The sequence below is a fragment of the Mya arenaria genome, chromosome 13 (assembly GCF_026914265.1).
Source record: "Mya arenaria isolate MELC-2E11 chromosome 13, ASM2691426v1".
Classification (NCBI taxonomy): domain Eukaryota; kingdom Metazoa; phylum Mollusca; class Bivalvia; order Myida; family Myidae; genus Mya; species Mya arenaria.
Genome location: NC_069134.1, coordinates 29,173,755 through 29,189,865, shown reverse-complemented (window position 1 = coordinate 29,189,865; position 16,111 = coordinate 29,173,755). Strand labels below are relative to the sequence as shown.

Genomic DNA, 16,111 nt, shown 5'->3' with positions numbered 1-16,111 from the left:
GCCGGGAAACTGTGCATTTGTAGAGGTCTTTTTAATAACATTAAAATTACAATTCAAAAGAACTGACTTGAAACAAATACTCAGAATATATTATCTGCGTGTTCCATATACCTTCTGTGTGGATGTTACCCACGTATTTGCCGAACTAATTTGCGCTTCTATATCTACATGTATTCTGCGGTTTATATCAACGACCTGTAATTGATTATTATAAACTATTTAAAATAACAGACACCAAAGTATTATCCAATATATACAATATCTAACATATACAAATATTTTCAAATCAAATACAACCGTTTATATAATGGAGGCAATTAAAGGTAGTTTATTGTATTCTTCTGAATAACAACGTTTCCTACCAAAAGGAAAAGGTAAAAGGAATATAAATAGAGTCGCCGCCTTCTGACCGGCAGAAATTGTTTTCGAAGATTTCTGCGATTTGGTTAATCATTTTTTAACACAAATAATTCTAGGAGTGCGTCTCGCTTTCATGATGCATGGCATAGGTTTAAAAATAGGTGGGTTTCTACGTGGTCCAAGTATCAAGGTGACTAAATGTTTAACATGGACATTTTCAAAATACATTGAATCACATTTTGTGATCAGACTTTTTGCAAGTTTTTTTTACATTTGTCATTCTATTCCATGTTGTTCTAATTCTACACGGATTTATTACATGTCTATGTCTGACAGTAACCTTGTTTTGTAAACTATGAATATGTATAAATGTTTGCGTTTTTATTAGATGCTTGAAATGTGCACTTACATTTAGAATGATTGTATAATATTGTGTTGTCTTCTTGTTAGATATAGATTTATTGTCTATTGAAAATTATTGCTTTTGTGAGGAATAAATTTATATCAGTGACTGTTTTTAAATGATGTTTTAGCATGTGTGTTTGTTGATTCGAATCGCTTCAGCTACATTTGATAATGATTTCTTTATATAACATTTGGAAAATTTGTGAAATAATTTGGTATTCTTTTAAGCTGTGAATAAATGTTTGGTTTACTTTTTACTTTTGTTTATTAAGGGTACATGAAGTTTGCTCGTTTTTAATAGCTAATATAATATCAAGCTGCACTCTCACAGATTGACAGTTTTGTCCTTTTTTAGCTTTTGTCGTAGAACTGGAACCAATAAAAAATCGCATATATAGCGTGAATCATGTTTTATCAATTTGTTTCTTCTCCCTTTAATCCTACTCCTAGCTCAGAATTATCTGATTTTGGTATCATGCAGTGCTTTCAATTCAGCCATATAAGATTACTCACAATAGAATACATCCCAATTGCTATGAAAACTGCCGAAAAATCATTTATTATTAAGCGTTACTAACGCTATTAGCCATAAAACATCAAATTCGAACGGAATAATGAAAATATGCGATTTGATCTTTTGTTAGCAAACTTTCAAAAGGGTTCAAAACAAATAGTATAAAATACCCCTAAAAGCTCTTCGGATTCAAACCTTTTCTATTGCTATTTTCACATGACAAATATATTTAAGGCACAGAAAAAGGCGCGAATGTTTGACAAACGCTTTTCCTAAAAATAAACAGATTAATTTTTAAAATGCCGAGTCTATTGGAAAGCTGTAGAGATGAATTTGGTACAGATGACCTATATAAAGTGTTAGGTGTGAATAAGAAAGCTAAGGAAGGAGAAGGTTTGTATTTGTAGACCTCGACTTAGTTAATTTTTATTTGTAGACATTTTACATGTTTTAGTTTTATGTTCAGGGTTTCCGCCAGCCCTTTATGGCTTGTCGGGCCCGACGTGCCTTCCGCTGGCAAGGCTAATTACCGACATGCGTTAATTATGCCGACATCCTTTAATCCGCTTAGCGACAACCCTTATCAAAACAATCATCAGTTCTGACAATACACAATTTTGTTGCGATTGCAACGGTTGACTGACAGCCAGAAGGCGTGTCGGGACTAATACGGCATTTGTATCAGTCATTCAGGATCGACGACAGCATGAAGGCGTGTCGGTGAGGTTCAACAGTGCAATTAACCAAACTCCTATTCTTTATCAAAATGGGAATGTGTGAAAAACACCACTGTCGTAATTGCGACCTTCATCACTATAATCATCTATGAACACAAAGTAAACAATATCATGTCTTAATTGAGTTAGGTAACATAAATCATGTGTCGTTTTATTTTGTTTCTTAATCCCGAGTCCGTTTGTTAACCAATTATTAAATTATTATTGAGAACCGTGTGAAAATATCTGTTATTATAAACAAGGGTTATGCTATGTCGTCGTATGTAATTGAGTCGCGTTCCCGTCTTAAGTTTCAAAGTGTAAAGTTATATTTTATGTTGCTTATTATTAAACTTTGATTATTTTCTTTTTCTTTTAATTTATTAAGAAAAAAAAAGATAAATAAATCTGAAAATGCACATTACATTCCCTTTAAGTTATTATTTAGCCGACCCGGCTTTAAAAATATTAGCTGTAGCAGCTTTAAATACGAATACACCCACGAGCAGTCGCTTTGCTCCGGGCTCTTTTGTGTTCCAGCATGCAGCGTGCTTTACACGTTTTGCTGTGACGTCAACGGTGTCAATATAAATAATACCCGCACTAAACGAAACATGAGTCGATCGATATCGTCGATATTGTATTGTCGGAAAACTTGAGAAATACCAATAATTAATGAAGAGAAACCATTAAACTTTTTCACAAATATTTTTAATGTTAATCGGACTTGAGTTGGTAATTCTAAATCATAGGAACATAACTGTAAACTTGTTTAAAATGCAGGAAATTGCACCATTTTGGATACGAAAATTAAAAAAAATCGACGTGAGGGGGGTAAAACCCTCCCAAACCCTCCCCTTCCGACATGCCTTATGAAATTCCTGGCGGAAACCCTGATGTTTTTGTGAAATATGATATTTAAGACTATTTATTTTTTATAATACATCGTTCATTACGAATACTCGATCATCGGACCGGTGTCACCCGAAATATTCTAAATATTGCAGTATCTTTTTGATGACAGAACCTTTCATGTAGATAAAAAAGAAATCAAAGTTGTAAACCAGGGAAGTTAAGTAGTCTTTTGAGGAAAAGTGCTCTTGGTGTGGGGCTCAAACCCACGACCGCCGGATTACTAGCATGGCGCTCTAACCAACTAAGCTTATTGGACGGCTGGTTCTAACCCCCACACACTACAGAAGGTGTACCAGGTTTGCCACTCTAACCCATAACCACAGGTACACTCAAAGCATTTTAACTTACTGAGCTAACCGGTCAACAGGATCCTACCAATTCATCTGGGTTGTCATTTGGAAAAATGAAAGTTCAAATGAAATTTATCTAAAGAAATGTTTCCTTTTAATAACTTTACTAAAATTGAAGTGATTTTTTTTTAGGTTCTGCATGTTAAGTCTGCATGCATTTGCCAGTTTTAGCAAAACAATATGACTGTACTCAGAGCTCTCACGAGGGGGGCGACTTGGGCAAAGTCGTTGCCTAAAATTCCCAGACTTCGCCCATTTGTATCATCAAAGCGACATTGACTTCGCCGACAATTTTAGCACATTGTAAATCTGTCAATCAGCGAGTATTTGGCCAATGTCCCATTAGTCAAAACATCGCAATTAGCCATTCATAAAATTGTGTAATTTCCTAATCTGATAATTGGGCCATGTCATCCAATTACCAAAACATTGCCAGTAGGTGGAGCTATTGCAAGTTAACCAATCAGAGTGTACATTGAGAAGACCCTGATCAAATGATATATGTTCGTTTAAATGCTAAAGAAAAGGCAACATAATTATGAAAAATCCTGTCAAGCATTAATCAAGTAAAAAATAATTGATAAATGTATTGAACAAACAAAGCAAGACATTTAAAACATTGTTGCTTTTGCATACATGCCATATCCCCCGGAATTTCGATCCATCCCCCGGTCTCCCGGTGGGAGATAAAAATCCCCCGGAATTTAATTGTCTCGAAAACATATTTTTCCAATGACATATTTTGTTCTGCAAGTGCATTACAGTATGACATGACAGTGTATCATAAAAATATGATAAATCATGACATAAAATAATTCTGTATAATGAAAAAGTTTAGAGGTTTTCAAAGCAAACTATATGTGAATACATTTTTTCATACTTGCGTCTAAAAATCCCCCTGAATACAACCAAATCCCCCTGAATTTCAGCCTTTTGAACAAATCCCCCTGAATGGTCTCCAGAAAATATGGCATGTGTGCTTTTGAAGCAGACGATCATAGCCATCTCGGGCCATCGGCAAGGTGGCGCTAAGAAAACCAATGACATGACGTATTACAACAAATGTTTGATTGGTTTTAGTGAAATGTTCATGATAAAATATTGTTTTGTAATCACAAAAATATTTCTTTTGCGTTATGTAGAGTTTACTGGTTGAGAAGCAGTTTCCGACAGTTTTTATGCGTTTTTTTTAATTATTTATAAGTGTTTAAGTACTTATTAAAAGTGTTCACATTTTAGATAACTACAGCTCAAGCTGCTATTGTCGATATATTTTTCACATGTGTGACATCACATATAGTGTATCTAATAGGGGTGCAAAGAGGGGTACTTACACTGTTCTGATTAGTTTGTGATGAGAAGCAGTTTCCGACAAATTGAATGCGGGGCAGATTTAAGGTGCCTATTGTGTGTTTTTATTATCTGTTTATTTAATATACTAGATATAAGAGTGTAATAAGATAAATATTATTTAATTTTTCAGCATTTACAAAAAATTTAAACCCTAAAATTTATGACAGTCCATTCACACTCGAAATTAGGCAGACACTGAATATCAATGATATTTTGATTCATTTCTGATAGAAACTTGTGTTTGTATACATTTTAATGAATGTGGGTGCGAAATAAGCATGACCTCAGTGTTCACAAATATGTACACAATGATCATCGTTTGTATAAGTCAATTTAGGAAAAACCTTGTAGCTATTCATAGATATGCAAATTAGGTTCACACGCATGCACAATACGCTGTGCGTGCCGATGCCCCACGTGCAAGTTTGTGTACAAAATGAAAAATAAATATTAAACATTAAATAATAATAAAAGTTACTTACGTGTCTTGGAAAAAAATTCAACTTTTGATAGCCTAGTTACGATATAGTTGAATTGCAGTTCATTTTTTATGAAGATCTAAAGAAAGTAGGCGAAAAGGCGATTTGTCGAAAACTGCTTTCCGTCGGAAACTGCTTCTCAACCAGTACAGTATTTTTCTCTTGTTTACGATGTCAAAAAATTCGTCAAGATCGCCATTTTGTCAGAACAATTTTCCGAGTTTATTTCTCAACCTCCCATTATGTATTGGTAATTTTTCTTCAAGGACAGTGATTAAAATGTCAATTGGTTCTTAAATGTCAGCATATTGAAAATTAGTTTGCCCCATGTCAATTACATGTAGATACCAGAGTTATTTGGTGTCATGTTGATTACCTGTTTTTATCAGGTTGTATTTGCATCATGTAAATAACATGTTTTATCAGGTGATTCAGCATCATGTCAATAAAATGTATTTTACAGTCAAGAAGGGTTACCACAAGGTGTCATTGAAGGTTCATCCAGATCGCGTGTCCCCAGAGGAGAAGGAGACAGCAACACAGAAGTTTCAGACACTGGGAAAGGTCTACTTTATCCTTGCTGACAAGGAAAGAAGGGCTGTCTATGATGAAACAGGTTTATTTGAAAACTCTAGTTATGGCAATGAACAGGGGTCTGCACAAAACATTTTATCTTGTTCTTTTAGTATGTGATTAAAGTGCATCACCCCTTCCCAAGTTCACTGATCGCATATTATTTAGTAAAAGATTATAATAATAGTTGATACAATAATATAAATACATACAAATAGTTTAAAGATAAAAAAAAAATGCATAGTGATTGCAAGAAGTTGAAAGGAGTTATCAATAGTTACATAAATGATATATGAATAATAGTTACAAAACACGTTGAAAAGAACAATTCTGAGGTAAAATTCATGTTCCTGTTTCTTTCGTATGTTTTATTACTGGCTACATGTTTTTGAATTCACCTGCTTTTGAGATAAAATAAAAATAATTAAGATAACTGCTATCACTATAGGTGAAGTGGATGATGAAGATGACGCCATACCGCAAGATCGAGATTGGACAGCTTACTGGCGACTGTTGTTTCGTAAAGTCACAATGGAGGATATCAAAGATTTTGAGAAAAAATACAAAGGTCTGTATTGAGGATATAAGTAAAAAAAAATAAATTATGTCGTTCGTTTTTTTTTAACATAAATTGTCTTTATGTATAAAGTTAGTGCTTTAATTAGGCCAAATAAAACTAATGTGGTTTCTGTTACCACTGAAAAAATATCTGCCTAGGTAGGTAGGGAAAACATTTTATTTTGGAAATTACTTAGCTTGGAACAAAGTAATATCCTTGTTTTATTTACATATATATCGATGGCCTCACTTCCAAATGTCGAAGCTACAAAATCCCATGTTTTCAGTGGCAACGTTTTAAGTTTTTCATCTTGATAATTTGATCACACATTTTTAGCTTGACTATCCGAAGAATAAGGAGAGTTATACTACTCACCCAAGCGTCGGCGTTGGCGTCACACCTTGGTTAAGGTTTTGCGTGCAGGCACACAAGGTTAATATCTCAGCAACTACTTGAGGTATTGCATTGAGACTTTATACGATGGTACTCAACCACCCAACCTACCTAATTAACTAAGTTAGATAACTCTAGTTTGCATTTAATGCAAATATTAGGCCTTTATTAATAGACTTAGAAATTCTGGTTAAGGTTTTGCGTGCAAGCACACATAGCTTAATATCTCAGCAACTACTTGAGGTATTGCTTTGAGACTTGATACAATGGTACTCAACCATCCAACCTACTTAATTAACCAAGTTAGATGACTCTAGTTGGCATTTAATGCAAACAATTGCCCTGGTATTATTCGACTTAGAAATTCTGGTTAAGGTTTTGCGTGGAAGCACACATAGGTTAATATCTCAACAACTACTTGAGGTAATGCATTGAGACTTGATACAATGGTACTCGACCATCCAACCTACTTAATTAACCAAGTGAGATGACTCCAATTTGCATTTAATGCAAATAATTGCTCTTTATTATTCGACTTAGAAATTCTGGTTAAGGTTTTGCGTGGAAGCACACATAGGTTAATATCTCAACAACTACTTGAGGTATTGCATTGAGACTTTATACAATGGTACTCAACCATCCAACCTACTTAATTAACCAAGTGAGATAACTCTAGTTTGCATTTAATGCAAATAATTGCCCTTTATTATTCGACTTAGAAATTCTGGTTAAGGTTTTGGGTGTAAGCGCACATAGGTTAATATCTCAGCAAATACTTGAGGTATTGCATTGAGACTTTATACAATGGTACTCAACCATCCAACCTACTTAATTAACCAAGTTAGATAACTCAAGTTTGCATTTAATGCAAAATAATTGCACTTTATTATTCAACTAAGATATTCTGGTTAAGGTTTTGCATTTAACCACATTTAAGTCAATATCTCAGCAAATATATCATGTATTGCATTGAAACTTTAGATATGTATTCCCAACTATCTAATCTACTAAATTAATGAAGTAAGATACCACTTTTTTGAATATAATGCAAATTATGGGCCTTTACTATTTGACTTAGAAATTCTGGTTAAGGTTTTGCGTGCAAGAACACAGGTTAATATCTCAGCAATTACTTGAGGTATTGCATTGAGACTTGATACAATGGTACTCAACCATCCAACCTACTCATTTAACCAAGTAAGATAACTCTAGTTTGCATTTAATACAAATGATAGGCCTTTATTATTTGACTTAAAAATTCTGGTTTAGGTTTTGGGTGCAAGCACACATAGGTTAATATCTCAGCAACTACTTGATGTATTGCATTTAGACTTTATACATTGGTAACCATCCAATCTACTTAAATAACCAAGTAAGATAACTCTAGTTTGCATTTAATACAAATGATAGGCCTTTATTATTTGACTTAAAAATTCTGGTTTAGGTTTTGGGTGCAAGCACACATAGGTTAATATCTCAGCAACTACTTGATGTATTGCATTTAGACTTTATACATTGGTAACCATCCAATCTACTTAAATAACCAAGTAAGATAACTCTAGTTTGCATTTAATTCAAATAATGGCCCCTTTTTTATTCAACATAGAAATTCTGGTTAAGGTTTTGCATGTAACCACTTTTAAGTCAATGCTTCAGCAAATACATCATGTATTGCATTGAAACTTTACACACAGGCTCCCAGCCATTTAACCTTCTTATTTAATCAAGTAAGATAACTCTTTCTTTCATATTATATAATTTTTGCCCCTTAATTATGCGACTTAGAAATTCAAGTTAAGGTCTTGCATGTTAGCACACATAGGATAATATCTCAGCAACTACTTGATGTATTGCATTGAGACTTTATACAATGGTATTCAACCACCCAACCTAATTGAAAAATCAAGTTAGATAACTGTGTTTTGCAAATAATGGCCCTTTATTATTACACTTAAAAATTCTGGTTAAAATTTTGCATATAACCACATTTATGTTAATATCTCCGCACATCATGTATTGCATTGAAATCTAATGATCCATGCATGTTTCGCCAAAACTTTTCAATCCTTACATTGAAAAGCGGCGGAATGGTCGAGCGCGCTGTCTCTATGACAGCTCTTGTTATTTGTTAATGGTTTTGTTTGAACTTGTCTTTCTAATGCACTTTATATTTTCATCAAAAATGAAAAAAACACTCTAATAACTAAGACAAAATTTCTGAATTTCTAATAAAAACTTATACAAGACCATTCAAAGTTCATCTCAATGATAGAATGGTCATATAATTATAACTCCAGGCCCATAAGGCCTAAGAATAGAAGAAATTTGTGTCTGGCAACAGTCTGAGAAAATATAAGTTGGTTTTTATGCCCCCAAAGTTGTGCATTTTAAATTTTAACCGTCTGTCGATCTGTGCATTTGTTCTTCATGTTTTCCTTGTCTTGGTCTGTAACTTTGTCATGCATGGAGGGATTTTGAATTTACTTGGCACATGTGTTCAGTACAATAAGGCAGCATGTCATATGCAGGTCCCACATCCCTGCCTCAAAGGTCAAGATCACACTTAGAGATAAACTTCTTAATTAATCACTTATAGCTATTACTGTGACAGATTTTTTCATGGCAAACAGTTACTATGTTCATTGTTACTCTTTTGAGTTTTATATCCAGCCAGATAAACATAAATATTTGGGTTTTATACTGCAAATTCCTTTGACCTCTGTTTAAACAGACAGGGTTGGTTGGATAAATTAAAATAGGCATAACTGATAGAAAAATCTATTTCACAAAGGTTCAAAGGAAGAGCTTGAAGATCTGAAGACAGCGTATCTTGAGTTCAAAGGCAACATGGAGGATATACTGAGTAACGTGATGTGTTCAACTGAGGATGACGAGCCCAGGTTTTCCGGGATCATCAGGGACTGGATTAAGAAGAAAGAAGTGCCCGATTTCCCCAAGTTTAGTAAGGAGACCAAGAAATCGAAGGATAATCGAAAAAGAAAGGTAAGAGGGTGGTAGTCCAAAGTTTTGTATTGTACCAAATATAGCTCATTTAATATATAAATGCATTTTATGATTTTATACCAGTACCTCCTACAAGTTCAGAGTATTTGGTGGTGTTTTTATCAAGGATATTTGGTTGTATTCACAATGCCCAAAAGTATGGGTGAGTTCACAAATGTTGAATAAAAAATCCCACAAGTTTTAATAGCATATGAACAAATGGTTAAAAAGAAAATTTGAGTATTTAACCTACATAATTGTTATCAAAAAATCTCAATTTTATGATATAAAAATTCCTAATCCCAGGTTGAAGGTCATTTTCCCAAAATATGGAGAAAAAACCTTTAGTTTACGATCCCTCATCTCACAATTTTCTTATTTTACATTGCACATAATTATATGTATGAAACTTTAATTTTTCTGTGAACTTATATTTCTCCAGGCTGCGCAAGAGGCAGCAGAAGCAGAAGAACTCAAAGAAGAGCTTGGTCTCCATAGCAACGGTTCCCTTCAGGCCCTGATCCATGCACGACAACAGTCTCGGGAACAGCAGATGACTGGATTCATGGATGATCTTGAGAAAAAATATGCACAGCCGAAAAAGACTAAAAGTGCCGGTACTGCGAAGGGCAAAAAGAAAGGAAAGAAATGATGGGCCATTTAGATTTTAAAGAATTTTTAATATGAAATTCTTTTGTGAACATTAAATGTAAATGCTTCAAGTTAAAGTTTTGAGGAGATAGATTTGAAAAGTCTGTTTGATGAAGCTTTCACTTGATTTTTTTGACGTCTTAGTTTATAATTTGTTATGCTAGTGTACAGTTTCATTAGCAATTGGTACAACTAAACCTTAATTTGGATGTTACTGCCTTATGCTATTTATAAAACCATATGATGGGGATTTATTATTGTTGTTAGCTCAACAATTTGGAGAATAAGGAGAGTTGTACTTCTGTAGCGGTGGCTTTGGCATAGGTGTCACGCCTTGGTCAAGTTTTGCATGTAGGCACCTTTAAATTATTATCACAGCAAATATATTAAGAATTGCATTGAAACTTAAGATATGTGTTTCCAACTATACGACCTACAGTACTTAATTAATGAAGTAAGGTAAAGCAATTTTGCTTGTAAGCACACATAGATTAATATATCAGCAACTACCCGGTATTTGATGTATTGCATTGAGACTTTATACAATGGTACTCAACCATCCAACCTACTTAAATAATCAAGTAAGATAACTCTTCTTTGCATAAAATGCAAATTATGACCATTTATTATTTGACTTAAATACTCTGGTTAAGGTTTGGCATATAACAACATTGGAGTCAATGTCTCAGAAAATACAACATGCTTTGCATTGAAACTTGTCATATGTTCCCAACTATTCAACCTACTCAATAGAAATCCTGATTAAGGTTTTGAATGTATGGTCACATACATATGTCAATAACTCAGCAACTACTTGATGTATTGCATTGAGGCTTTATACAATGGTACTTGACTATCCAACCTACTTGAATAACCAAGTTCGATAATTGTATTTTGAATATGATGCAGATAGTGGCTCTTTTTACTGGTATTTGGCTTACAAATTTTCGTGTCACCAGATTTTAGTCAATAGTCCTAGCAAATATGTATTGCATTAAAGGGACTGTACACCAGATTGGCACCAAAAAAGTTTTTTTCTGTAACAAATCTCAGGACAATTATCTAATAGAATGTGTTATGCTTTGATATCATAATTGTAAAAAAAGTACCAAAATGTAAAAAAAAAATTGAGACATACCCAGTAATCTTTTTTAATGAAAAAATACGAAATAACTGCTAAACTTAAAAAATTGTAAACTATGTGGTTCTTCAGTTAGTAAGTTTCAATGCATTGTACACATCGATGCCAAGTTTATGTCAGTTTTCGACAATTTTCTCCTTTTTTTCGCTTTTTTATCATACGGAGTACAGCCCCTTTAAAACTACATTATGTATGCAAGGGCTCCCAATTATCCATCCGTCTTAAATAATCAAGTTTGATATCTCTATCTTGCATTTAATATAAATTTTGCTCCTTTATAATTAGACTTAGAAATTCTTGGAAAAGTTTTGCATTTAAGCATATAAAAGTCAAAACTCAGCAACTACTTCATGTATTGCATTGAGCCTTATATACAATCAAGTATGATAAATCTATCTTGCAAATGATGTGAATTTTTCCCTTTTGATTTAGACATTGTGGTAAAGGTTTTCCCTGTTATCTAATATTACAGTGATCCATTTATGTTTCATCAAGACTTTGCAATCCCTAAACTTAAAAGCAGCTTAATAGGCGAACTTGCTGTCTCTGTGACAGCTCTCCAATAGGTTAGCTTTTTACCAAACTCATATTTCTTATTATATTTTGTTTAGTCTTTACCAAACTTTGCTACGTAAGCCTACAGTATTGAAATTTTTATGCCCCCGAAGGTGGGCATATTAAAATCGCACCTTCCGTCCGTCCGTGTGTCCGACTCAATAACTCGTGTCCAGGCTGTAACTTTCCCTTGTATGGACAGATTTTAAAATAACTTGCCACATGTGTTTGGCATACCAAGACAACGTGTCGCGTGCAAGACCTGTGTCCCTACCTCTAAGGTCTAAGGTGTTTGTTCACAATGGAATGCTGCATATAAGGACGAAGAGTATAGGTTGTCGTGTCCGGACTGTAACTTTCCCATGTATGGACGGATTTTAAAATAACTTGCCACATGAGGTCAACATACCAAGACGACGTGTCATGTGCAAGACCCATGTCCCTACCTCCTAGGTCAAGGTCACACTTAGTGTTTATTCACAATGGAATGCTGCATATAAGGACATAGAGTATAGGTTGTCGTGTTCGGGCTGTAACTTTCCCTTGTATGGACAGATTTTAAAATAACTTGCCACATGTGTTTGACATACCAAGACAACGTGTCGCGTGCAAGAACCGTGTCCCTACATCCAAGGTCAAGGTCACACTTACGTATTAGTCACAATGGAGTGCTGCATATAAGGACATAGAGTATAGGTTGTCGTGTCTGTGCTGTTACTTTCCCTTGTATGGACAGATTTTAAAATAACTTGCCACATGTGTTTGGCATACCAAGACGACATGTCGCGTGCAAAACCCGTGTCCCTATCTCTTAGGTCAAGGTCACACTTAGTGTTTATTCACAATGGAATGCTGCATATAAGGACATAGTGTATAGGTTGTCATGTCCGGGCTGTTACTTTCCCTTGTATGGACAGATTTTAAAATAACTTGCCACATATGTTCGGCATACCAAGACGACGTGTCGCATGCAAGACCCGTGTTCTTATATTTTAGGTCAAGGTCACACTTAGTGTTTATTCACAATGGAATGCTGCATATAACGACATAGAGTATAGGTTGTCGTGTCTGGGCTGTAACTTTCCCTTGTATAGACAGATAATAAAATAACTTGCCACATGTGTTTGACATACCAAGACGACGTGTCGGGTGCAAGACCCGTGTCCCTACCTCTTAGGTCAAGTTCACACTTATTCACAATGGAATGCTGCATAAGTGGACATAGAGTATAGGTTGTCGTGTCCATGCTGTAACTTTCCCTTGTATGGACAGAATTTAAAATAACTAGGTGTAATAATAATGTAGGTTGTCAAGTATGGGTGGTATATCTTTATGTTCAGAGGCAATTTAAAATAACTTGCCATATGTATTTGTTTGATCTTTAACTTTTCATGTGCTGACCTTGTTCATAGGTCAATGTCACATTCGGGGGCATTCGTCACATACTGTGACAGCTCTTGTTTTTATCAATAATGCTCGAATAAGAAGGTGGATAAAGTGAAATTAGCATAATTTAAACTAATCAAAGGCCCATATATCTGAGTGAATTTGATTAACAGTTAGATCGCATAATAAACTTTTGAGTTATGGCTCTTAATAAAGAGGACAAAGTGAAATTTGCAAAATACTGACATTTAATTTGTTCTCTTCGAACTTTGGCATTTCCTATCCAATCTTTACCAATCCACATAAATATTCCGACTCGAGTTTGATAAACAGCTAAAATTGTCAAAATTTGACCAAATTCTTGTTGCCTGCTCTCTTTCTTGACTAGTCATTACCCAATCTTTGCTACAATTGGTTACAATGTTCAAGAGCATACTTTCTCAAACATGTTTGATAAACAGCCATATCACACTACAATCTTAAGCGCATTGGCTATAAATGGTAATTGGGTTATTGTTTTGATTGTTTTATATAAACAAGCATAAAGCATCATTTGTTGCAGAGTTATGCCCCAATTAATTGTCAAAACTTTGATTTAACCAGAATTTATTTCAGAAAATATTGAACAAAGTAAATAAGCATTTGAGCTACAGAAATGCATAACATACATACAAAATAAGGAATGGTGAAATACATAGACAGTGAGTAAATCACAGAATTGAGAATAAACCATAAATGGTTTTACTAAGTCTCCCTTCTGTCAAAACTTTACCACATTTACTTTGTAAATTTTAGTAGGCAAACACTATGGAATCAAGACCATGAATCCGCTGTATTCCTTCACCAAGCAAGGTTTAGATTGCACAAATTACTTAGCAAAAGCAACACTATTTTAAATGTTTTACTTGTCAATGTTTCATGCTTTTCATGATATATACAAAGAATAGATGCAATCATTGATTTAAGTAGATATCTTACTATTCTTAACCTGTGTTATTCGTATTGAATATATATGAAAATATCAGAATACAAAATGTACGCTATGGCATGATTTGATATTACTACTAAATTTGGTTGAAAAATGTTGCCAGGTGGGTGCCCCTGACAGGAGTCATAACAGGTTCCCGGAATATCTAGTCTAAACTGGTCTTATAATAATAGAACAGAATGCTACCTTTGGCCATTTTATATTTTAAATTGTTTGTACTAAGCCATGCTTTGAATTTATTGTTGTCATATTGTTTCTGACATCATATGTTAATTTCATTGTTGCCACAGTGTTTTACCGATTCTATACTGCATCGTTTATTGTATTAAATCGAACCAGACTATTTCCATATTTAGTTTTGTACCTCAACTGCATCCTATGTTGTATTAAATCGTGCCAGACTATTTGCATATTGAGTTGTATTAAATCTTACCAGACTATTTGCATATTGGGTCCAGTACCTCAACTCCATCAACCTGTTTCGAATCGAACCAGACTATTTCCATATTAAGTCCTGTACCTAAACTCCATCAAGCTGTATTGAATCGAACCAGACTATTTCCATATTTAGTCCAGTATCTCAACTGCATCGTGTGTTGTATTAAATCTTACCAGACTATTTGCATATTGAGTCCAGTACCTCGACTGCATGATGTGTTGTATTAAATCTTACCAAACTATTTCCATATTAAGTCCTGTACCTCAACTCAATCAAGCTGTATTAAATCTTGCCAGACTATTTGCATATTGAGTCCAGTACCTCAACTCCATCAAGCTGTTTCGAATCGAACCAGACTATTTCCATATTTAGTCCAGTACCTCAACTCAATCAAGCTGTATTAAATCTTACCAGACTATTTCCATATTTAGTCCTGTACCTCAACTCCATCAAGCTGTATTGAATCATACCAGACTTTGTCCATATTTAGTTCTGTACCTCAACACCATCAAGCTGTATTGAATCGTACCAGACTGTCCATATCAAGTCCTGTACCTCAACTGCATCGTATGCAACTGGATCTTAGGCTGTATTGAATCGGACCAGACTTTGTCCATATTAAGTCCTGTACCTCATCTCCATCGAGCTGTATTGAATCGTACCAAACTGTCCATATTAAGTCCTGTACCTCAACTCCATCAAACTGTATTGAATCGAACCAGACTATTTCCGTATTTAGTCCTGTACCTCAACTCCATCAAGCTGTATTGAATTGTACCAGACGTTGTCCATGTTAAGTCCTGAACCTCAACTGCATCATATGCAACTGGATCTTAGGCTGTATTGAATCTTACCAGACTATTTCCATATTTAGTCCTGTACCTCAACTCCATCGAGCTGTATTTAAACTTACCAGACTATTTCCATATTTAGTCCTGTACTTCAACTCCATCGAGCTGTATTGAATCTTACCAAACTATTTCCATATTTAGTCCTGTACCTCAACTCCATCAAGCTGTATTGAATCTTACCAGACTATTTCCATATTTAGTCCTGTACCTCAACTCCATCGAGCTGTATTGAATCTTACCAGATTATTTCCATAGTTAGTCCTGTACCTCAACTCCATCGAGCTGTATTGAAACTTACCAGACTATTTCCATATTTAGTCCAGTACCTCAACTCCATCAAGCTGTAGTGAAACTTACCAGAATCTGTCCATATTTATTCCTGTACCTCAACTCAATCAAACTGTATTAAATCTTACCAGACTATTTCCATATTTAGTCCTGTACCTCAACTCCATCGAGCTGTATTGAATCTTACCAGAT

At 34.5% G+C, this 16,111-nt stretch overlaps 1 protein-coding gene across 1 annotated transcript; it reads left to right on the top strand.

The window, feature by feature from the left end:
* Window positions 1-1,513: 1,513 nt before the first annotated feature.
* LOC128214832 (dnaJ homolog subfamily C member 9-like) lies at window positions 1,514-14,753 on the top strand. Its single transcript, XM_052921506.1, has 5 exons — window positions 1,514-1,672; window positions 5,556-5,708; window positions 6,114-6,233; window positions 9,409-9,620; window positions 10,063-14,753. The coding sequence occupies exons 1-5, from the start codon at window positions 1,579-1,581 to the stop codon at window positions 10,270-10,272; spliced, it is 789 nt and encodes a 262-aa protein (XP_052777466.1). The 5' UTR covers window positions 1,514-1,578; the 3' UTR covers window positions 10,273-14,753.
* Window positions 14,754-16,111: the final 1,358 nt, after the last annotated feature.